General features: G+C 53.2%; 1 protein-coding gene across 2 annotated transcripts; it reads right to left on the bottom strand.

Annotated features, from left to right (window-relative positions):
• Nucleotides 1-649: 649 nt before the first annotated feature.
• EML2 (EMAP like 2) lies at nucleotides 650-20,895 on the bottom strand. Of its 2 annotated transcripts, XM_020979816.2 has the most exons (22): nucleotides 20,750-20,895; nucleotides 17,215-17,430; nucleotides 14,981-15,104; nucleotides 14,433-14,540; nucleotides 12,221-12,249; nucleotides 11,977-12,106; nucleotides 10,819-10,968; nucleotides 10,317-10,386; nucleotides 9,994-10,104; nucleotides 9,672-9,767; nucleotides 8,883-9,017; nucleotides 8,105-8,204; nucleotides 7,356-7,510; nucleotides 5,916-6,041; nucleotides 4,979-5,110; nucleotides 4,126-4,193; nucleotides 3,580-3,668; nucleotides 3,380-3,477; nucleotides 1,914-2,001; nucleotides 1,481-1,576; nucleotides 1,018-1,148; nucleotides 650-874 (listed from the first exon to the last, which is right to left on the bottom strand). In XM_020979816.2, the coding sequence occupies exons 1-22, from the start codon at nucleotides 20,868-20,870 to the stop codon at nucleotides 749-751; spliced, it is 2,499 nt and encodes an 832-aa protein (XP_020835475.1). In that variant the 5' UTR covers nucleotides 20,871-20,895; the 3' UTR covers nucleotides 650-748. The 2 variants fall into 2 exon arrangements, with proteins under 2 accessions (XP_020835475.1, XP_020835477.1); XM_020979818.2 differs by lacking the exons at nucleotides 14,433-14,540; nucleotides 14,981-15,104; nucleotides 17,215-17,430; nucleotides 20,750-20,895 and adding an exon at nucleotides 12,990-13,085.
• Between the last annotated feature and the right edge of the window lie 652 nt (nucleotides 20,896-21,547).

The following is a 21,547-nucleotide window of genomic DNA, read 5'->3' as shown; positions in this document are numbered from 1 at the left end:
AAAGGGACCCAGGTCTTAGGCTACTGAGATAAGGGGCCAAAACTTTAAGTAGCTATATCAGGACCAGAGGGAGGGACAACTGGGGTGAGGAGAGAGTGGGAAACAGCAGCCCAAGATGAAAATTAGCCCCATCCTACAAGCAGCAACAAGGTTTCTGGGTGGCCAAGGCCACATGGAGCCAGAGAAACAGATACACTTCCAGAGATCTACAGTGTCACACAGCACATATTCAATATCTCACTCAGTACACAGTGATGCTCACAAACCCTCCCTGCATGTCACTCACTCACACACACACACACACACACACACACACACACACACACACACACACACTCATAATCACCCCTTCGTGTTGCAATGCTACACGCTATCCCAGAGAAACCCAGACACATTCTTATCTTCTCAGTGCACGGATCTTTACTTCTGGATGATACAAAAGAATGAACTTTAAAAAAAAAAAACTAAACTAATGTGCCCCTTCTCCCTGCAGCTGTGAGACCTGTCCCCTCCCCCACCCCTGTCCCCAACCTGGGGACCTTTGTCTGCTTGACTGGCTGTCCCCCATTCATCCACTTATAACTCTCTTTCATATATATATATATATATATATATATATATTATATATAAATCTCTCTCTACATATAGATTCTCATTTATATATTATATTTCTCTCCTACATAGTCAAAGAATGTCCCAGGCCTGCTCAGGGGCTTTCCTTCCCCAAGGCCCATTGGACCACAGGGGCTCAGACCACCCGCCACTGTAAAACACTGGTGTCCTTGCCACCGGCTGAAAGAGCAGCCGAATCATCCCACAGGAAGGCCACGTTAGTCACATGGCTGCTATGGCCACCATATTTGTGGCTTGGAGCCTGAGGGGGAAGAAGAAGAAGGGGAGGTTAAAAGTGGGGTAGATGTGCTACGTCTCAGCCTCAGTCTTCCCGTCTAGCCCTGGCTGTTCTTCCCTTTCTCCCTCCCTCCACCTATCCTCCTCCCTCTGGTCCCCAGCACTCACTCTGGGATGAGAGCAGGGGTAGGTGAACAGGTGCACTTTGCCGAAATCATCTGCTGAAGCCAGCAGCGACCCGTCATGGGAACGTGCCACAGCATTGATGTCAGTGCCATCAACTCCCTCAGACCAGATCCCTTTGGGGAGGGGACAAGCAGAAGGTCACAGCTATAACAGTGGGAAGGGACCTTGCAGGTTATCGAGCCCAAAGAAGCCGGGGAGCAAATGGCTCAGGGGATCTGAACCCGGTGTCCTGGCTCCCAACTCAGCCTCCGCTAGAGCTCAGGAGGGTCTCTGTCCTTCCTCACTCCACCCTGCCCTCCCCCTCCCCAGACTGAAGGCCAGTTAGGGTCAAGGGCTAGCAGAAGAGAAAACCTTTTCACCCATTCCTCAATCAGGTGGGGGGAAGGGAGATCCCATTGTACATTCTGACTCTCCTCCCACCCCAGCCCCTCCCCCCCCTTCTCACCAAACACTCTGAATCCCAGGACACAGGTGGCTGTGGCCCACTCCACATTCCGCACCACATCGGTGTTCGTGATTTGCTTACAAGTGGCTGGATCCCCTGAAGGCCAGAGGGAAGGATTTAACCATAGTAAGGGTTATAATGCTCATGGAAAGTCTCCTTCATCCACTAGAATGAGGAAGCTAAGGATTAAGAGCCAGACTGAAGAGCCAAGCTAAGCCACAGAGTACTGGCTTGGAAATAGTGAGACAGCAGCTGCCACCAAGACCCACGGCTGTTAAAGGCAGAGGCCAGGCTATGGCAGAAGGGTTGCAAATTAGCATGCTAATGAGGCTGAGGTGTACAGGGCCCAACCAACTGGAAACATGGCTGCTGCAGTCTTCGGCCCTCTTGCAAGACCCCCCACTTCCTGAGAAGCCCAGGCTCTCTCACTCACAGTACAAGATCTCATAGTCCCCTGAGTTGGTGACAAAGCAGGAGCTGTCCTCTGCCCAGTCCAGATGTGTTATAAAGCTGGAGTGACCCTGGAAGAAAGGAATGAGGGAAGATGGGGGGGGGAGGTCAGACGATAATGATGATAATAATAATAATAATAGCCAACAGTTACAAAACACTTGACAGTTTTTAAAGCACTCTACATCTCAATCCATCAATAATCATTTCTTAAGTACCTACTGTTTGCCAGGGACCTGGGCTTACAAAAACAAAAGTACCATAGTCTCTGCCCTCCAGTGAAGAGCCAGCATGGCCAGGTACAGACGGATACCAGATAGATACAAGTACAAGGCAACTTGGTGGGGAGGGAGGCACCAGGAATAGCTCCTGAAGGGGCAGCTAGGTGGCACAGTGGATAGAGTTCAAATCCAGCCTCAGACACATCATGCTTACTAACTGTGTGACTCTGGGCAAGTCACTTAACCCCAATTGCCTCACCAAGAGAAAAAAAAAAAAGAATGGCTTCTGAAGAAAGGGATGCTTGACCTGAGCCTGGAAGAAACCAGGGAGAGGCTTTGAGGTAGGGGTGAGGAGGGAAGGCCTGTTTTATAGCTGATCCTTACAGCGGGTATATTATTCCCATTCTATAGATGAATGTCTCCATGTAATAGTGCAAACAGTTGATCTCAGAGTCGGGGAGAGCTGGGTTCTAGTCCTACCCCTGACACATATGCCTGTGTGACCCCCTGGGAAGTCCCTGAATCTCTCAATAACTAAGAGGCCGAACAAGTGTCCAGGGCTGCTAGGGGGCGCCATAGTGCATAGAACACCTGGCCTGGAGTCAGGAACACTCATCTTCCCTAGTTCAAATCTGGCCTCAGACACTGACTAGCTGTGTGACCCTGGGCAAGTCACTTCACCCTGTTTGCCTCAGTTTCCTCATCTGTAAAATGAGCTGGAGGAGGAAATGGCAAACCACTCCAGCAACTCTGCAAGTGGAGTCCCAGAGAGCTGGACACAACTGAAATAACTAAACAGCAGCCACAAATTACAGGTGTCTTTCAGCCCTGATTTTTCTTACTGGGAGTATCCTATGCCCATGCAATTATAGTTCCAGAAAGAAAAATGAGGAAATTGAGGCTCAGAGGGGTTCAGTGACATGCACAAGGTATTCCAGCTAATCTGTGTCTGAGGCAGGGTTTGAATTCAGGTCTTTCTGACTCCCAAGTCCAGTCTTCCAGTCACCATGCCAGGTTGCCTCCTGGGTTAAATGTTAGCAATGGGGATAAGAAAAATGGCTAACAATAAACCTGGAGGGGGGGAAATAGTCAAGATGGGGGACCATTACCCTAATAGCTGACCACTAGGTAATGTTGCTTAAGTCTTACAAGGCCACCCTTGGAAGTCTGGGGGATGATGTAGGAAGGGTCATGGAGATGGGTTTAGGTTGGGCTCTTTTGTACTCACCGAGCATTTCCCCACTCGGCAGACTTTCCGCCCTCCCTCGCTCACACTGTACACATATACTAGGTTGTCATGGGAGCCCACCGCCAGGAATGCCCCATCTGTTGGGAACATGAGGAGATGGGCCCTTAAAGACCTCCCTGGCCCCCTGACCCAGCTTCTCTCCCTGGGCTCCCTTCTGCCCGGAACTGGCCCCTCCTGACCTGGGGAAAAGCTGACCACGGAGATCTGCTCGTTTCCATCCGTATGAATGGCCACAAGGTCGTGGGTCTCAGTGTCCAGCAGGAGCCACCTGGAAGGGAGGGCCAAAGGCAGACTGAGCAGAGCCAGGAAGCCTGGGAGATTCCCCAGACAGGAAAGCTCCCCCTGCCCCCCTCTCAGGAGGGAGGAAAGGCCAGCAGAGGGATTGAGGACTCTGAGCCTCAGTTTCCTCAGCTGTAAAGAAGGTTAATAACCACCTCACAGACTGGTTATGAGGAAAAGGCATCGGAAGCCAGAAGTATCAGAGAAAGGGAGGGTATTGCTTTAATGAAGCTCAAGTCCAGAGAGGTTATCAGTTTGGTTAATGTAACAGCAACTGAGTATCAGAGCTAAGAGTCAAACACAGGTGTTATGTAAGGTTTGATGGGCTATTTGGGAGTGAAGCCTGAAGGCCCCTGGTAAAAGAGAAGGCTTTCACCCAATGGTGCATCCATGGGTGCATTCCCTTCCTCTCACCTTCCTCCAGGTGACGGCTCTCAGGTCCTTACCTGCCAGTGACTGTACCCACAGCCAGGACAGAGCCATTGGGGTGGAAGCCAGCTGAACGGGCAGGATCCTGGAAGCCAGGAGAGAAAAGGCAGAATGGGAGATGGTGCCTTCTGGGTCCTTCTGATTCCCCACCACCTTCTCTTGCCCAGCAGGCTCTTCTCTCTGCATTCTGGCTTGGAACCTCTTCCTCCCATGTGCCCTCATCTTCCCTGGCTCCTCATCACCCCCAGGGCCCTGTCTGTGTCTTTCAGTCTAGTATTTGGGGCCTTCTTGGTCAGTCCCCAGTATTCCTGTCCAGTTTCATCTCCTTCTAAAAGCCTTATCTCTCCACGTTGGGATCCTCCTCATCCTTCAGGGGCCAGATGTGAGTTTCCCTTCTTCTTGACCAGAAAGCCCTCCCTGATCTTCCTACCAACCAATATTTAATAAGCCTCTGTATTTCCCTGCTCTGTGGGCTCAGGGCCAAGTGAGAAGAACTATACTAGCTTGAGGTAATGTAAAGGATAGGGACAGAGAAAATCGTGGGAGATGAGACAATCAAGGAGGGCTTCCTGGAAACAAGGGGGGGCCAGAGCTGGGCCCTGAAGAGTGGGTAGCTGCTAGAAGGGAGAGAAGCTCTCCAAGTTCAAAAAATCTGGGAGGACTTCCTGAAGGAGGTGGGATCACAGAAGGATGGGGAAGCGCTCATTGTGGGGCTCAGGGCTTGGGCAAGCGAGTCAAAGGGGACTTCTTGGAGTCAGGCATGGGGAGGGAGGGCCCTGCTTTGGGGAGAACCTCAGGAGTAAATCACATTAAGAGTGAGCAAAGGGGATGTGGGAGATGGGGTTGGGATGGTACCTTCCTTTGACTCACCTCTATTGTCTTGCTCCATAGAGGCTGGTGGGAATCTGTACTCCACAAATGTACTTGCTTGTCCTGGCCACACGTGATGAATTGGCCTCGGCTCGGGTGGGCAGCCAGACCCCACAGCTCCTCAGTGTGGCCCTAGGCAGGGTATGGGGGATGGGGACAATCACAGAACAGAGACTATCAGAAATGGAAGGGCCCTCCTGACTTACTATTTGGTCCAATGCTCTTGTCTCACCAATGAAAGAACTACCTGTCTCTGACTTTCCCCGTTCTAAGGCTCCTCCCAGCTCAGATATTCTGTGCTCCCAGGGCCCTCCCAGCTCTGACCTTCCCTGTTCTAGGGTCATTCTCATGTTCTAAGTTCCCTCACAGCTCTAGCACTCTATGTTCTAAGACTACTGCCAGCTCTGACATTCTGTGTCCAAAGGTCCCTCTCAGCTCTGATTTCTGGGATCTAATACCCCTCTGAAATCCTTAAACTTCTGTCCTAGAGACAGCCAGGGAGACTGGGTTTCCATGTTTCAATACCGCCACCTTGTGGCCACTTCCAGTACTGAGAGAACAGAGGCTGGAAAGGTCCTCAAGGGCCTCACAGAATAGAGATTTGCAGCCCAGAAAAGGAACTTGACTTTCCCTGGCTCACAGTGTAGTAATCCTTAAAGGGGGGATTTGACCCCAGGCCCCTCTGAATCCAGAGTCGGGGCTCATTAAAAGCAAGGTTACTGGAGGCACTATTCCTCACCGCATTGCTCTGAGGCAGGGTGTCTAAGGTTGCTCATCCCCTTTGGAAGAGGGGGAAGGTGGGGCCCAGAATTTGAGGTGACCTGCACCAGTGTCCTAGCCGGGGACTATCAGAGACTCTCAAAGGGCAATGGAGCTGGGACTCGGGGGGGGGGGAACGCATGCAGGTTAGACAGGAGGCAGGAGGTAGAGAGCTCACCTGGACCAGGGCAGAGAAGCCTGTGTGGATGGAACCCTGAAGGATGGAGTTGCGGGTCGTGCCCACAAACAGCTCATCTCCCCGGCCTTCTGCCACCGTGCGCACTGGCCCAAGGGCCTCAGGGACCTGGGGAGGCGGCAGGGGAGGGGAGTGGACTGACCAGCAGGGACACACAGGCACAAACATGGGGGACCAAGGGGGGGAATAGGGGCAGCGTTAGGGCTGGGCCTCCCAGACCTCCCCCTTCCTGGCCTTAGCCAGGACCCTGGATCTCCCAAGCCTTCCCTACAGGCCTGGGAGCCAGGAGAGGTAAGGTCCAAGGGAAGGAGTCCAATAAGTGGATCAGAACTGAGAGACATCTTAGAGGACATCTAATCCAACCCTCTCATTGTACGTTTCTGGAAACTGAGGCCCAGAGAAAGCAAAAATGACTTGCCCAAGGTCACAAGGTAATAAGTGGCAGGCCCAGATTTGAAGCCAGTGACTCTGACTACAAATCCAGTGTTCTTTCCACAGAAAGAACAGGAGATGGAGCCCAAACAAATAACTGTTTGTTCTTATCTACTCTCATTTTCCGAGTGCTTCCACATTTCCAAAGGGTTTTCCACGTCACCATGGTGCTTTGCTGTGCAAACATCATGACACCCTTTTTACTGATGAGCAAATTAAGGCTTGGGAGAAGGGTGTACGTGGGGAGTTGTGGAGGAGACAAAGAAACTGAAGTCATGGATTCTGGACAAGGAGAAAGAGGAAGGGGCAAGGTCTGGGTTTAGACAGCTGTTGGCCAGTAACAGCTGCAGTGGAGAGCCGGAGAATTAGACATGCAGGCTGGTCAGTGAAGGAGGAGGTACCAGAAGTGGGTGAAGCTACAAAGGGGTGATGTGAAGTATCAAAGGAGGCAGGGCCAGAGCTGGGAAGAGCAGAGGACTGCTCTCCCCCCACCCCGACTATTTAAAAAAATGCAATTAATTTGATATTCAAGTCAAAGATCTAACGATCTTTGATGAAAATGGACGTGGCCTAGAAGGCAGGACAAAAGGACCAGGAAAGGCTAAGGATCTGTGAGCTCCAGCTAACATTTCTGTCTAGCAAGAGGTCTTACAAAGCACCACAAAGCTCATGACCTTCCCGGGCTGTGATCTAGAATCTTGCCAAGACAAGTGAGTTCTTTCTTTGTCTTCAGGGGACTTAAGAGCTGGAAAGGGCTCTAGAAATCATCTTACAGAGCAGGAAAGTGAGGCCCTGAGAGGTTTGCCCAAGATCAGCCAGGCAGCAAAAGGCTGAGCTGGGATGTGATGCCAGTTTCCATAGCTCCAACTACGAGGCTACCTCTTAAGGCTGGGGGTTAGAAGGCACAGAGCCCAAGGCTCTGAATGGGCAGGGCCTGGGGCTGCAGCAGAGGGCGGGGCCAAACCGAGCTCCCAGCCTCCTGCCCCTTACCTCAGCCTCCTGCAATTGGCAGTAGTCCCGGCCCCAGAGCACCACACGCCGGTCTCGGCCGCCCCCGGACACCAGCGTCCCGTCCCGCAGGACGCACAGGCCGAAGACACCGCCCTCGTGGGCTCCTGGCACCGCGTGGCTAATTCGAGTCCCTCCTGCAAGGGAGGAGCAGAAAGCACTTGCCCGCTCTTCTCTCTCCCACAACCCTCCACCATTCCCCATTCTTCTCCCCCTGGCTGGGGTCTCCACCTCCTTCTATAATCCCTCTTCCCCTCCAGGAAACGCCCCCTGACCTCCCAGCCCCTCCTTACAAAATCATAGCTGAGAGGAACTTTTTTTTTTACAGGTTTTTTTTTTTTTAGACAATTGGGGTTAAGTGACTTGCCCGGGGTCACACAGCTAGTAAGTGTCTGAGGTCACATTTGAACTCTGATTCTCCTGACTCCAGGGCTGGTGCTCTATCCACTGGGCCACCTAGCCGCTCCTGAGAGGAACTTCTGAAACCAGAGTTCCCATCCTCCCCCTCCATCGTATAAACAGAGAAACTGAGGTCAAGAGAGGTGAAGAGACACCCCAGGACACACAATAAGTCAATGGGAGTAGAATGCAAGGGTTCTACACGCATAATTCATGTCTTTTCCACTCACTCTGCCTCAGTTTCCTTTTGTGTCATTTGCCTGAAGCTAAATGGGGAGGCTTCCTTGCTGAGGGAGAGAAGGGGGGGGGGCTTCAAGAGGAGTGTCTCTGACCTTTTCCCCAGATATAGATGTTTCCACTGGAATCTCCAGTGACCACGTCACCACCCTCTGTGAAGGCCACACTCAGCACATACTTAGGCTTCTCATGTTTCTGGGGAAAAGGAGCGGGATAGTCACCAGGAGCAAAAAGAAACTTCATGGGGATGGCCCTCTGCCTCACTATAACCTCCTAAGCCACCTGACTATAAGTTGGGTTTTCCTCCTATCTCCATTTCCTCCCTCCCCTCTTTCTTCTCAGTCTCCCTTCTCTAACTAGTGATATCCCTGTTGCCATTTCTGATTGGTGCCTCAATGGCTCTCTGGGCCTCTGCTGGTCTGTGCCTTGCCATTTCTTCCAATCATCTGCCTCTGTTTCTTGATGAAGACTACGGAGAGACAGCCAGACCCCAAAGCCCTTCCCCAAGCCTCCCTCTTTTTCCCATCTGTGTCTGTCTCTAGCATGCAGGTCTCCAGTTTCTGCTTCCCATCTTCCCATTTCGGGCTTTTTTTCTGTCTCTGTCTCTAAATCCATCCGTGTGTCTGTAACTCCCTCTGAGTATCACACCCCCCTTCTACTTTTTGTTTCCCTTCTACTCCCATTTAAGGATCTGCCTGCTGTCTCTGCTGGGGCTCCCTGTTTGCATCTGTGTTTGTTTTACTATCTCTCCTTGTGCCTAAGTGTCCTTCTGGCTCTATCCTGGTCTCTGCTTCCTCCTATCTGGGCATTTCTCTTTCCTCCCATGCCCCCTAAAATCCCAGAACTGGAAGGAGCCTCAGAGGCCCCCCTCACCTCAAAGATCCCTTGCCTCTTGCTCAGGCTTCCCCCTTCAAGGCTCCAGAAATAGATGTGGGACTTCCCACAAGTGATGATCAAGTTGGGCTCAGTGGGATGGAAGGTGGCTACCAGGACAGCCTCGTTGGAACACTGCGGGTAGGAAAGTAAACAAGACAGATCCACATGTAGGTCAGAAAGTGGGAGCCACACTGAGTGCCACCTGCTCATTTTACAGATGGGGAAACTGAGACCCAGAGAGGTTAAGTGTCTTTCCTGAAGATCACAGGTCAAGCCAGGTCTGGAGGGAAAAGTCCTAGATTGGGGGTTGGAAGTTTGAGCTGTTGGTTAGGGGGCCTGGGGCAAGTGGCTTCTCCTCTCTAGGCCTCAGTTTCCCCACCTGAAAAAGTGAACAGGTTGGACCAGTGGTCTCTAAGAATTCTTCCATCTCTAACAATGTGAGCTGGGGTGGGGTTCTTTTTTTTCAGTCCACTAGAAGGAGCCAGGACGTGAGTGTTGTGGAGGGAGAGCAATTCTATGACGTCTCCACTGATGAAAAAAGACCCATGGGCTGGGAAGGAAGAAGTCTGGATTCGAGTTTCACTGATTTGCTGTGTAAGCTATGGCTAGTCCTTTCTTTTCTCTGGGGCTTGAGAGCCAGGAAGGGATGCTGGACTCCAAAGTCCCTTCTAATCCTGCCAGTCTATGCTGCTAGGGGCCTGAGAGTGCTCAGGGAGCACTTGAGGTTGTGAACTCTTCCAACGAATGAGGGAAAGGAATCTCTGCTGTGGGCAAGGGTGTCCTCACCTTGACTTCAGTCACTTTTTGCTCTTTGGCCCAATCCCACACAGACAGCACATGGTCATTGGATTCATCCACAGCACACAGTAGGTTCCCTCCATTCTGGGTGGGAGAGGAATCAGTCAGCAGAGGCTGCCTCTTCTAAATCAGCATTCCTGACACAGCTAGACCCAGGGGCATTCAACAAAGAGCAGCAGCAGAAATCACAGGCAGAAGACAGGGCCAGGCCACAAGGGAAACATAAAGGAAGGCAGGAGTAGGTGGAAGGGGGATTCCACAACAGGCCTATGGAAGGACAAAGGGCTCATTGGAAGGAAATGGAACTTACGGACTTGGAGAAGCCCACACAACAGACGGCTCGGTCAAAAGCACCCAGGCCTAGCACGTGCAGAGTAGAGAGGGAGACTGAGTCCCAGACCCTCACATGGGGAGGCAGTGGCTACAAAGAAGGACAAGGAGAGAGAAGTGGACTCAAAGTCTTAGTCCTGGCCAGTCCCCTCTTCTTCCACCCACACTTGGGATACAGGATACAGCCTCCCCCAGACTCCAGTCTCTCTCTCAGACACTGCCAGGGGCTCTGTGTCCTCTAGCTTCTAACAGCCCTCCTATATCTGGGACCCTACTGCCCACGTGTCTCCAGGCTCTTTTTACCTTGCCCTCTTTGGTGGTCCCAGCCACTTGTCCTGTGGCGATTGTGACCATGTCAGGGTGAACTGCCAGGCTGGGAAAGGGAGGGAAGGGAAACCCAGGTCACAGGGGTCTCCATCTGTGGACCTTTAAATGCCACCTCCCTCTCCTTCCCTACTTCCACCTGCCAAAGGGTGGAACTGAACCTTTCTGAGAGCTTGGAGAGCCCCAGCCTTCTCCCCTATTTTACAGATGAAGGGAAACTGAGGTTCAGAAAAGGGAAAAGATTCTTCATTTGTCCAGGATTGCCCAGGGAGTGAGAGGCAGAGCCAGGCTTCTTTTAGGTCTCCCAGGCTGCATTCCCGGCCCCCTCCCCCTCACCGGGGCGGGTCTTCCATCCTGGTGACGTCACCACGTCCGGGGCGGCAGAGCAGGGTGGAGAGGAGGGGGAGCGAATGTGCCGCTGGGGGCGGGGTGGGGGCGGTGTCTCCTAGGACAATGAGGATTCCAGGGGTTTTATTCTCACCACTTGATGTCGTCTGTGTGGCCCAGATAGTGGCGTTGCCTTTGTTCCTCCACGCTGTAAAGCACGCCCACGGACGCTACGAAGTACAGGATTTCCCCCGTGGGCAGCAGGTAGAGGTTGGCCCGGCAGTCCCGACCCCGGTATCCGTAGCTGGGCCCACTGAGTCAAGGACTCTTTCCTCTAAAGTCACATCCAAGAAGGCCCAGGTGGAACTAGCCTCCTCCAGAAACCTTCTCACATTGCCTCAAGATAAAAGGCTCTCTGTGGACTCCTCCGTACCTCAGAATCCAAAACTTCCTAGGTTATCCAAGGCCTAGCTGAAACTCACCTCTGCCTGGGAAGTCATCTGGGACCGTCCAAACCCTCATGCGCTCTGCATGTCTAAATCTTCCCCAGTCCCTCTCAGAAAACCCAGCTCAAAGCCATCTCTAAAACATCTTCCTGGATTTTCTGAGCCTATGTATTATCTCTTGCCTACTCTCCTATCCCCACTCCATTTTCACACCCTTCAAGGCTCAGGTCCATTCTACCTCCTTCCAGGAGCCCTCCCAGACAGTCCTCAGGACTCTCTTCTGATTACTGTTCCCTGTGCTTCAGGACTCCAGTCAATGCCACCAACCTCAAGTACCCACATAATGTTAAAGCTCTAAGATCTTTGGAGCTCATGTGGTCCAACCTTCTTTGAGTTCCAGCAATTGAAGGTAGGAGCACTGAGATCTAAACTGAGGCCTCCTGACTCTCCAGCCTTTCTTCTTGGGAGGCTTCGGTGTAGTGGAGTCATTATCAGACTCAGAGCCAGAAAACCTGGGTTTGAATCTTTGCAATGACTCATATTAACTGGCCAAGACACATGATTAGAGGTAGAGGCATGGAGGTGCAGTGGAAAGGGTCTAGATTTGGAATCGCGGGAGAAATGACTTAGAATTTGCCCCTGCCACTTAATGGCTGTGTAACTGTGGTTAAGTCACTCAAGTTCCATTAACTCACCTATAAAGCAGGAATACCACTGCCTTAGCAAATCGGTCACAGGATTGTTGTGAGGCCCAGATGAAATCTTGTAAGTTAAGGGGGGCATTGGGAAGCCAATCTATGCTTACTTAAGCTAACCTCCTTTCTGCCCTCTGTAAGCTCTCTTACTGGAGCCTAGGGAAAGGATACACCCAGTCCAACTTGAATCGTCTGGCAGGTAGCTCTGGGTGGGCATCCAGACTGTAAGTGGGTGCCAAGGAGTCGGGGATCAGCATGGGCACTGGACGACCCCGAAGAAACATCTTCACGGATCCCTCCTCTGCAGGAGCAGCCAGTTCTAGTCAAGAGGCTGAGGCCCAGGTCTCTATCTTCCCAGCTTGACATCCTCCCCTACCCCAGTCTCCACCTCCCACCTCCCCAAATTCCCACTCACCCAGGCTGAAGATAACTTCTTTGGTCTTGCTGTTGGGGAAGGAAAAGGAGACATTAAAGGATGCGATGGGGGAGAGGACCGCTTCCCTCCTGAGGCCTTCCTATGGTCGGTATCCCACCTTCACATCTCCCAAAGGTGAATGGTGTCTTGGAGTCACAGACCCTTAGGATATTGGACTTATCAGAGCCTTGGATGCTCTTAATCTAATATTCAAAGAGTATCTTGAAGGCTTGAAATGTGGAATGGTAGGGCTGAAAAAGACCTTAAAAGCCACCTGAAAGCCTTCCACCTGCTAGGGACAGGTGAGGAGAGTGTGACCACGGTGCGTCAGCTGGCTAGTAGGGCCTTTAGTGCCAACTATCATTTTACATCAGGGAAAATTGAGGCTGAGCAGGACTGAGGGCAAATTAACTAATTAGGAGGCACAGTCAGGTACTGAAACTCCTCCTCTTCAAAGTTTGTGGAGAATTCGTTTTGAAAGGGGGCGTGGTGCGCAAGAGTGGAAAATTCTAGGGAATGGGGGCAGCAGGGAATTGTAGCGGCCACTGTACCCCTCCCCTCCCCACCGGACGCAACAGCTCCGGACCCTTAGCCTCGAGCTCCAGAGGGGTTAGGGGGAGGGGCGCGTTCCCCTTCCACTGTCTGAACGTGCAGGGAAGAGTTACTAAGGCCGGGGAAGGGCATCCGGAGAAAGGGAGAGCCTGAGGGAGCCCTCTGGAAGCAAGGGACACTGGGTGACCCCAGCGATTGGGGAGGGGAAGGGTCTCACCCAGGCCCGAAGCTACTCATGGCGGCGACGGTGGTGGTGGCTGCCGGGGTAAGTGTGGCGGCAGAAAGAGCAGCTCTCGGAGAGGGTGCAGGCGCGGGGGGGGGGGGGGGGGGGCAGGGCGGAGCCAGGAACCGGAGCGGCAGCTTCCTGCCCCTGGAGGTCCAGGCTCCACCCCGCCCTGGCCGCAGCCCTCCCTCGGCCACCTCAAACACCCCGCCCCTCTCCGGGCTTGCACTTTCAGAGAGGTCTCTCTGGGATTATTGGAAGTCTAGAAATCGGCAGGCTCGTGGGGCTACAAACTTGTAGCTGAGGACCTGGGTTCAAATTCCTTTCGGCTGCCAATTACCTGTGTGACCTTGGGCAAGTTACCTCTCGTTTGTGGGCTTCAGGTTCCTGACCTGAGGACAGCTAGGTAAAGCAGGGGATAGAGTGCAGAGCCTGGGGTCTGCAAGATTCATCTTCCTGAGTTCAAATCCAGCCTCAGCTGTGTGACCTTGGGCAAGTCACTTAACCCTGATACCCTCAGAACGAGGTGGAGAAGGAAATGGCAAACCACTCCGATATTTTTGGGGAGGGAACTCCACAGGGGGGTCTGTAGAGTCGGTCATAACTGAACAGAAAAAAGGAAGGGTTGGCCTGGAAGACCCTCTAAGGTCCCTTAGGGTTATAAATCTACAATCGGATTAAACGCCTACTATGTGCCACACGTTAGGCGCTTTGCCAAATGTGCTAGGCACTGGGGATACAAAGGTAAAAACTGCCCCAATCTTCGACAAATTGTATGGCAGGAAATCACATATTCATGTCTAAGTAATTACAAAGTATACTTAATAAAATAGCTACATTGATGACTCCTAGGACACAGAGCCTGCCCTGTCCTCAAAGACCTTTATATTCTAGAGGTGACAGAACAGAGGGGTTTGGAGTCGGTGTTTGGACCCGTGATTTCATTAGTGCATGGGTCCTCCCCGCGTGGAAACTGTCCCCACTGATACAGGTTCGCCACTAGTCATTAATGGATTCTCAAAGCTTTAAGGTCGAGGGACGTTGTGACTCGCCCAAGGTCACATATCCAGTAGGTGACCGCCAGGTGAACCCCCAACTCTTCCTTCCTAACTCTGTCCACTACTCCAGGACGTGATATGTACACAGATCTATGATAGAGTATTATATACAATAATACAGAATACAGAATAGTGTGAAGGGAGAATGACCTGGAGGAAAAGTGAGGAGCTGCGCAGGCGCGGGGCCTGAGAGGAGAAGACAGTGAAAGGTCAGGATGGCCCAGGGAGAGGCACACCTTCTTCTAGGCTTCTGAGGTTCTACTGAGCCTGCTTCCTGAAGCCTGTCTTTTCTCTCATTGTCCTCCCAGACCTGGCTGCTCCCTCTCTGCCCCGCCTCCTCGGCCTTGGCCCCGCCCCCAGCCGAGGCCCCGCCTCCTACCCGTCCTTCTTGGCGCTGCAGTTACTGCTGGAGGATGTGGTGCGGCTGCGCTCATCACGGCGGACCGAGGAGAGGCGTTCCGGCGATGGGCAGCGCCGCCCGCTGTGGCTGGGCAGGGAGAGAGCAGGGCTGGCTACTGGGGCCTCGCCTCCTCCCCCTCTCCTTTCCTCCTCCCTTGCTCCCCGTCTTCTCGCCCCCTGCCCTTTTCTTCTTCTCTTTCCCTTTGCCCCTAACCTCCTAGCTTTCTCCCGTGCACCTCACCCTCCTCTCTCTCCTCCTCCTCCTGCCCTAGCTGCTGCCCTTCCCCTCTCCTTGTTCGTCCGCCGCCCCCCATAGGTTACCAGATCTGGAGCCAAAAGGCCGTCTAGTTCAACCCCTAATTTTAGAGATGAGGGAATCAAGGTCTCGGAAAGTTAAGTGACTTGAACAAGGTCATACAGATAGTAAGTGCCAGGGCTGGGATCTCTGTAATTCCCCCTCTTTTTTCGCCTCCCTCTGCGCACGCTGTCGGAACCTTAGAGTCAGCATGTCCTAGCCTAGATTCTTACCTTCTCCCCGAGGTCGCTTCCTTCTTAGGAGAGGAGGGGGAGGTGGCGTAGCCTCCAGGGCGTCGAGGGGTCGTCACGCCATTTACCGAGGGTCGGGAGGGGAAGCCCTTCAGGAGCTGGCACACTGGAGAGAGAGGAAAAGAAGGTCATTGGGCCAGAGAATGTCAGAGCTGGATGGCACCTTTAGAGCTGGCTCACTTGGGCTTTCATTTTATAGATGAGGAGCCTGAAGCCCTAGAACCCAAGCGGCATGTCGGAATTGATGGAGCTATTATTAGGTGGTAGAGTAGAGCTCTGACTCCAAGTTTTCTCATTCCAAACCTCACTTCTTTCTGCTGTGTCTAGATGTCCCCCCGGGTAAGCCTGGCCAACCCCATTGACCCTACTTCGACGGCAGTAGCACTGCCCCTACCCCCAGTCCTATTCTATCCTGCTTTTGATTTTGGTCCTAACATTTCAAGATGCTTTAAGAGTTAGCTTTTAAGAGTGTAAGATCTTTGCGTAGTTCTAAGAGACAAACTCTAAATGAGGAGAGAAATCAGCTGTAATGAGAATCTGGAGTTCAGGAAGCGTGGACTCAGACACTTAACAAGCCAAGTTACACCCAAGTGCCACTTCCCTGAGCCTCAGTTTCCCCTTCTGTGAGACACAACAATAATACTTGCACTTCCTAGCTAACCTAGGTTTTGTTTAGGAAAATGCTTTGAATTGAAATTATTAATAAGATTTGGTGGCTAAAAATGAATCTGAGGTATTCAAAACATATGGTAAGATTTGTATGAACCAATGCAATTTTCATAAGTAGAATCAGGGAAACAATGTGCACAGTGATTATAACAATGTAAACAGATGAACAATTTAGAAACCTGAATTCTGTTTGACAGTTGCCAAGCCTTTTAACCAGTTGTGCCCCATATCTGAAATGTTCTCCTTTTCACCTTCACCTCTTGGAATTCATGGCTTCCTTCTGGGTGTAAACACCACTTATGCTGAAGACCTTTCCTGGTATGTTTCTCCCCTTCTCCTCTCCCAAAACTGCAAAGGGGAGTGCCTGTTCTGCTAAGGTTGCTGTGTGTTTGCTTTGTATATATCTTGGAAATACCTATATACCCACATGTCTTCTTGATAGAATGTAAACTTCTCAAGGGCAGGGGCTATTTCCCATCTATCTTTGTATTCGTAGGCAGTGTCTAGCATAGAGTGCTGACTGATTAAATTAAATTAAAATGCTGATTGATTGATTCTAATGTCCAGACTTGGTCCCAGAGAAGAATTGAGAAAGTATACCTCCCTCCCTTCCTTGAAGAGATGGAGAGACCATAGCAGCATAGTGTATTGGGGGGTAGGGGGAAATGGCTTGACTTGGCATCAGGAAAACCTGGATTCAAATCCCATCTTAAACACTTCCTGGCTGTGTGACCCCGGCCAAATCTCTTAACCTCTCGGATCCATCACCTACAAAACAACACCGACCTTCCCTGGATCGTTGTAAGGACCAGGTAGGTCCAGTGTTTTGTAAGGAGAGGTTCCTTTATAAATGTGAACTCTTTTGATGTAATATTGCATATCCCAGGGCCTCAGAATCAGGAAGACCTGGGTTCAAGTCCTGCCTTGACAAGTAAAGGCTTTGTGACCCTGGCCAAGTTACTTAACCTCTCGGTTCTCCCAGTCTTAGTGCTTGGCATACATTAGGTGCTTAATAAATGCTCATTGACTGACGTACTGCCAACTTAAATAAATTGCAGAGCAGATGCTTTCTGCATTTGTGAGAGGTTTTCCTCAACGGCAAACCTAGGCCAACGAATTAATATACCAGGTCCTAAAAAGGGGAGGGGGGAATGAAGATACTCTCAGACTGGGTTCGTGAGTTGACTTTGCCGAACTGTTTCTTCTAAAATCCTGTCGACGAGGAAAAGCTGAATTGAGCGGGGTGGGGTGTTTTCAAAAATGAAGACGAAGTGGGGCTTGCTAGCATGCAATAGGCGCTCACGAAATGCTTATTGACTTGATCTGGCATGTCAAGACCAAAGGGAGCGCTAAAAACTAGTGCCTGTTAACGACTGTGTGACTAAGATCCCGAAAGTCAGAGGTTTCTCTGGTTTCCTCAAGTCTCTCGGGGGTGGTCAATGTCTAAGGTTCTAAGGAGTCGAGCTCCCACGACTGCGGTGCCCGGGCAGCCTAACATGGGAGGATTCGGTATTCAGCGGCCTCCGCCCCTGGCCTGGCCCCGGTACCTGTGGCTGCGGGGCCCAAGCGCAGTGGGGCCCGCCCTTTGGGGGTACCGCGGGCGCGGATCGCCGTCCCCTGCTCCTCACAAACGCGGAGCCGGCGCAGGGCGTCCGCCAGCGCCGCCTTCAGCACGGCCAGTTCGTCCTCCTGCAGCTGCAGCCGCTGCTCCAGCGCCGACACGCGGTCGTCCACCTCCATGCCGCTCCCGGACAGACTGTCATCTAACGGACGGAAGGCAGGGTGGAGAAGGGGGCACCCCAGGCCAAACGGGCGAGCAGTCTCCCCGCCAGGCCCCCTTCGCCTCTTACACGGGGCGGGGTGGGGGGTCTTCATGGAACTGGCCTCGGAGCTGGAAGAGACCTCAGCATTCACTTGATCCAACCCCCTCCCTTTTTACAGAATAGGAAACGGAGACCCGGACAGTGAAGTGCCAGAGGCTGGATTTGAACCCAGGTCTTCTGACTTCAGACTCTGCAGTCTGAAGAGGTAGGGCCACTAAGGAAATGGGGTCGGAGAAAGGAGTGGAGAGGAAACTCGGGTTTATCTCTCATTCCTCATTCTCATCCCTACAGCCTCTGTGTTCCGTTTCGAGGACACGGGCAAGTTGGGGCCCTCTCGTGGTCTCGGTTTCCCCTTTTGGGAAACGAGAAGTCCGTCTGAAGTAGGCTGTGTCTAAGGGACCTACAATCACTGACGTTCTTAGCTTTAAGATCCGTAAAGCCTCCGATTCCATGTTCTACCCCCTCCCTCCAATACACACATATGCTCCAACCCAGAACTAGTTTCAAGTCCTGGATTGAGACAGCGCAGCGTCGACCCCTAGCGGCAAATGCAAGGAGTGCCGGCAGAGCGGCGGCCAACTGGGAATCCTTAAAGCAAGGTGCCAGTCATTCCATTGACAACCCACTCCCCAGTTCTCGGAACCACTTTCCCCTCCCCCCAGGCTATATCTTGTTCACCCTGCCTCATCCTGAACCCCACCCATCTCATCAGCCACCCCTCTCAGGCCTTCCCAGAGGGAAAGAGGCTGAGGACCCTCTCCCCTTTCCCCTATCTCCCAGGTACCAGGAGTTCCCTGCTCCCACTTCTCTGAGTTGATGGGGATATAAGGGGGGCACCTGCCATCCTGAGGTCCGCTAGCTCCTCCCGCTAGGTCTGGGCTCCGCAGTGCCTCCGGCCCCGCCCCCCTCCCGCTGCCTGCTGCCCAATCCCCTGCCCAAGCTTCCCTGCCCACCCCGCCCCCACGCCCCGCCCTTGGTCCGAAGCCAGCAGCCTGCAGCGGCCGGATGAGATGGGGGCAGGAGGGCTCCCTTTAGGAGAGGGAGAAGAGGGTCCCTTTAGGTGGGAGGTGGAGAGGAAGAAGGGGGCGGACCCATACAAGGTCCGCCATCCTATTATTTCTAAGCTTCCCAGGTTCCATCTTTCCCAGATTCTGGTTCTACGAGAAGGGGACGGCAGGGGAGGGGCGTGGGGTCTGCATCGTCCTCACCTCGCCCCACCAGGAGAAGGGAGCCAGGCACCCCGGCCCTCCAGCTCTGCTCCTTCCAGCCCATCATCTGGCCCGCCCTCCAGCCGTTTCAGGCGCTCACCCTCTTAATCTGTCCGCAGGAGTACCTGGCATGCGTGGGTTCTCACCGCTACTCTGAGGATTCCCCGAGTGATTGGGAGTGGAGGGGAGGTGTTATATGGGAAGGAGAGGCCCCACAACTGGAAATCTTTCCCTCCCCCCCTTTTCTCCGTTTCTCTTGTTCCCAAAGAGGGCCCCACCCCAGAAATAGTTGCATCTGGAGACATGGGGAGAGGATGTCGCATGCCATCCGTCGTCCAGCGCCCGGTAAGGGTAGGGGGAGCATCTTCTCCTCCAGTCTGAGCGCTCTCTTTACAGGAATCTGGCAGCCCCCCAACACACAGTTTTCTCCCCAGCACCTCTCACTCACCTAGCCCCAGGCATCCCCAGCTAAAGTCCTTTCCCCACCCCCACCCCTGCTGGCTTTCTTCCCCATCATCTTTATCTGTCTGCCTCCCCCCGTCCTGTTTACCCTCATCTTTCCTAATTTCTCTCAGGCCTCCTCTCTCTGCCCCCTCTCCTTCAGTGTTCTCAACCCCCCAAGCCTTCTTCACTTCCCTGTGGCAGTTTGTCCCTTTCCCTCTCACTTTCCCTTTGTTACCTCAGTTTCCCCTAGGCCTGTATAGCCCCAAATTCCCCATTGCTGGAGTCCTGCACTGTCCTCCATCCTCCCCTCCCCAGGTTTCTTACCCACTACTCCGGCATCAAGCCCTGGTCCTCAGCCTTCTGTCCTCCCTGTGACTGATCTCCCATTTGTGCCTTAGCTGGCTGCCCCAGTACCTCTAGACCCACCTATCCCAAAAGTCTCTGGTTCTCCCCTCAGTCTCCATCTCCCAGGCTTTTGTCTCCCTCAGTCTGCAGCCCTCCAACCCTAAGTCACCCCCACCACCCCATCCTCCTCCTTTTCTTTCCTCCATCCATTCCCTCATCCCTGCTATCCCTGGTTTTCTATTCCCCTTCTATCATCTCTCAGGTTCCTTGGCCATCCCTTCCCCAGTTCTTCATCTCCCCTGCTCTTTCCTTTCTTTTATGTCCCTCAGTCTCCCTTTGGATCCCTCTATCCCCACCACTCCCCCATGGTCCAGTCTTTTTCCCATAGCTCTCAGTCCCTACCTTCCTTGTTTCCTGAGTGACCCACCCAACCCTCCTCTACCACCATGTTTCCTGAGCAGGAAGGGAATGGAGCTAGAGCCTTATCTCCCCCGTTCCTCATGCCCCTGACCCTCTGCCCCATTCCCCTGACATTTCTCAATTCTACCCTGATCTTCTTCTCACCTATTCCTCTTATTGCCTCAGTTTCCTCAGTCTCATTTTCTCCAATTTCCAACCCCATAGCCTCCGCCAGTCCATCCTCTGCCATACTGTTCCCAGGTCTCTGGTCTCCCCTTACTCTCCAGCCCCTCCATTGACTCAGTTTCTCCAGTCCCCTGCTCTCGTCCTTCCCATGTCCCCTATCTTACCTCCTCTTGTTCCTTGCAGCCCCTTCCTTCCTTCTTAGCTTCCTTTCCTTCTGGACCTCCTCAGCTCTCAGCCCTTTCTCCACCCCCAGCCCTTAGGGCTTGGGCTCCCTCCTGTCCTCAGTTTGTCCCCAAGCTCCCACCACCACCACCTTTGTGTCCTTGCCGGTGGGGAAGGGTGGGAGGAGAGAGGAGATACAGCAACTACGGCCCTGCCTCTTCCCCATAGTCCTCAGCCCCTCAACCTCCAGTAACCCCCTTTGTGCCTCAGTTTATCCCCGAGTTCCCCACCACCACTGTGCTTGCCAGCCCGTGGCGAGGAGTGGTAGGGAAGGAAGAGAGGATGAGGCGGAGCTTTGCTCTGTCTTTCATCTCTATCAGCTCCCTCTTGAACACACACCCTCTTTATTGCCTCAGTTTCCCCCCCCGGTTCACTTCCCTCTGTCCCGTGAACGGGAGGGTGGCAATGAGGGGGCAAAGAAGGGATGGAGCTGGGACCCCGAGCCGAGGACTGACCGTGGCAGAAGCGAAGCAGAGAGGAGGTGTCGTACAGGCCGGGGGGGCAGGCCGGGCCCGGCTCCCGCTCTCGCTCAGACATCGCTGCGATCCCAGCCCGGGCCCGGCCTCCCGTCGCCATGGCAATCAGATTACCACCCCCCCCCCTTCCCGGTGTCCTTCTCCACCCCCGCCTCCTGAAACTACGGGCGACGGGCGGCGGAGACCGGATCGGCGCCCCACACTACCTCAGACCCCGGGCTCTCCCCACCTCAGCCTCCTGATTGGCTGCCCTCCGGCCAATGGGGCTACAGCAGAGCCAAGGATGCTAAGAGCCCGGGGCTGCCCGGATCCCCAACACCTTCCCCTTCCCCCACCTCGGGGAACCCCGCCCCCGCAGCCCTCACTGCTTGTCATACTCAGCTCCAAACCCAATCTCTTAGCTCCGCCCCAGGATACACCCCATGTTCTAGGCTCCTGCCCCATCCCCATAGCTGCCCCCAGAAGCCTCCTTCCATTCGCCTCTTCTAGCTCCACCTCCTCCCAGACCCTTCAGCCCCGACTCAGAACCCTCCTCCTGGTCCATGCCCCTTGGTCCACACTCGGATCTCCTTAGCCCTCCTGCTTCCTTGTCTCGACATAGGTCTTCCCCAACATTCCACGGGGAAAACTGAGGCTTAGAAAAGCTAAGTGACTTCTAACAAAGCCAATAATTGTTCAGTTATAACAGGCTCAGAACCTCAGAATCTTCCAATCACAAGACCTCGAGACCTTGGAATTTATCATCCTAGAGCCTCAAAATCTTAGAACCTCAAAATG

The sequence above is a fragment of the Phascolarctos cinereus genome, unplaced genomic scaffold (genome assembly GCF_003287225.1).
Source record: "Phascolarctos cinereus isolate Bilbo 61053 unplaced genomic scaffold, phaCin_HiC Scaffold_726;HRSCAF=1367, whole genome shotgun sequence".
NCBI lineage: Eukaryota > Metazoa > Chordata > Mammalia > Diprotodontia > Phascolarctidae > Phascolarctos > Phascolarctos cinereus.
This window is presented reverse-complemented; position numbering and strand designations above follow the sequence as displayed.

What these genes read in the sequence shown, in the direction of transcription:
- EML2 (XM_020979816.2), bottom strand. Translation starts at nt 20,870, where the DNA reads ATGGCGACGGGAGGCCGGGCCCGGGCTGGGATCGCAGCGATGTCTGAG. An exon ending in GCCAATTGCAGGAGGCTGAG is followed by an intron (nt 6,042 to 7,355) that starts GTAAGGGGCAGG and finishes CCGCCTCCCCAG; the next exon opens with GTCCCTGAGGCCCTTGGGCC. An exon ending in GCCGAGTGGGGAAATGCTCG is followed by an intron (nt 2,002 to 3,379) that starts GTGAGTACAAAA and finishes CCTTTCTTCCAG; the next exon opens with GGTCACTCCAGCTTTATAAC.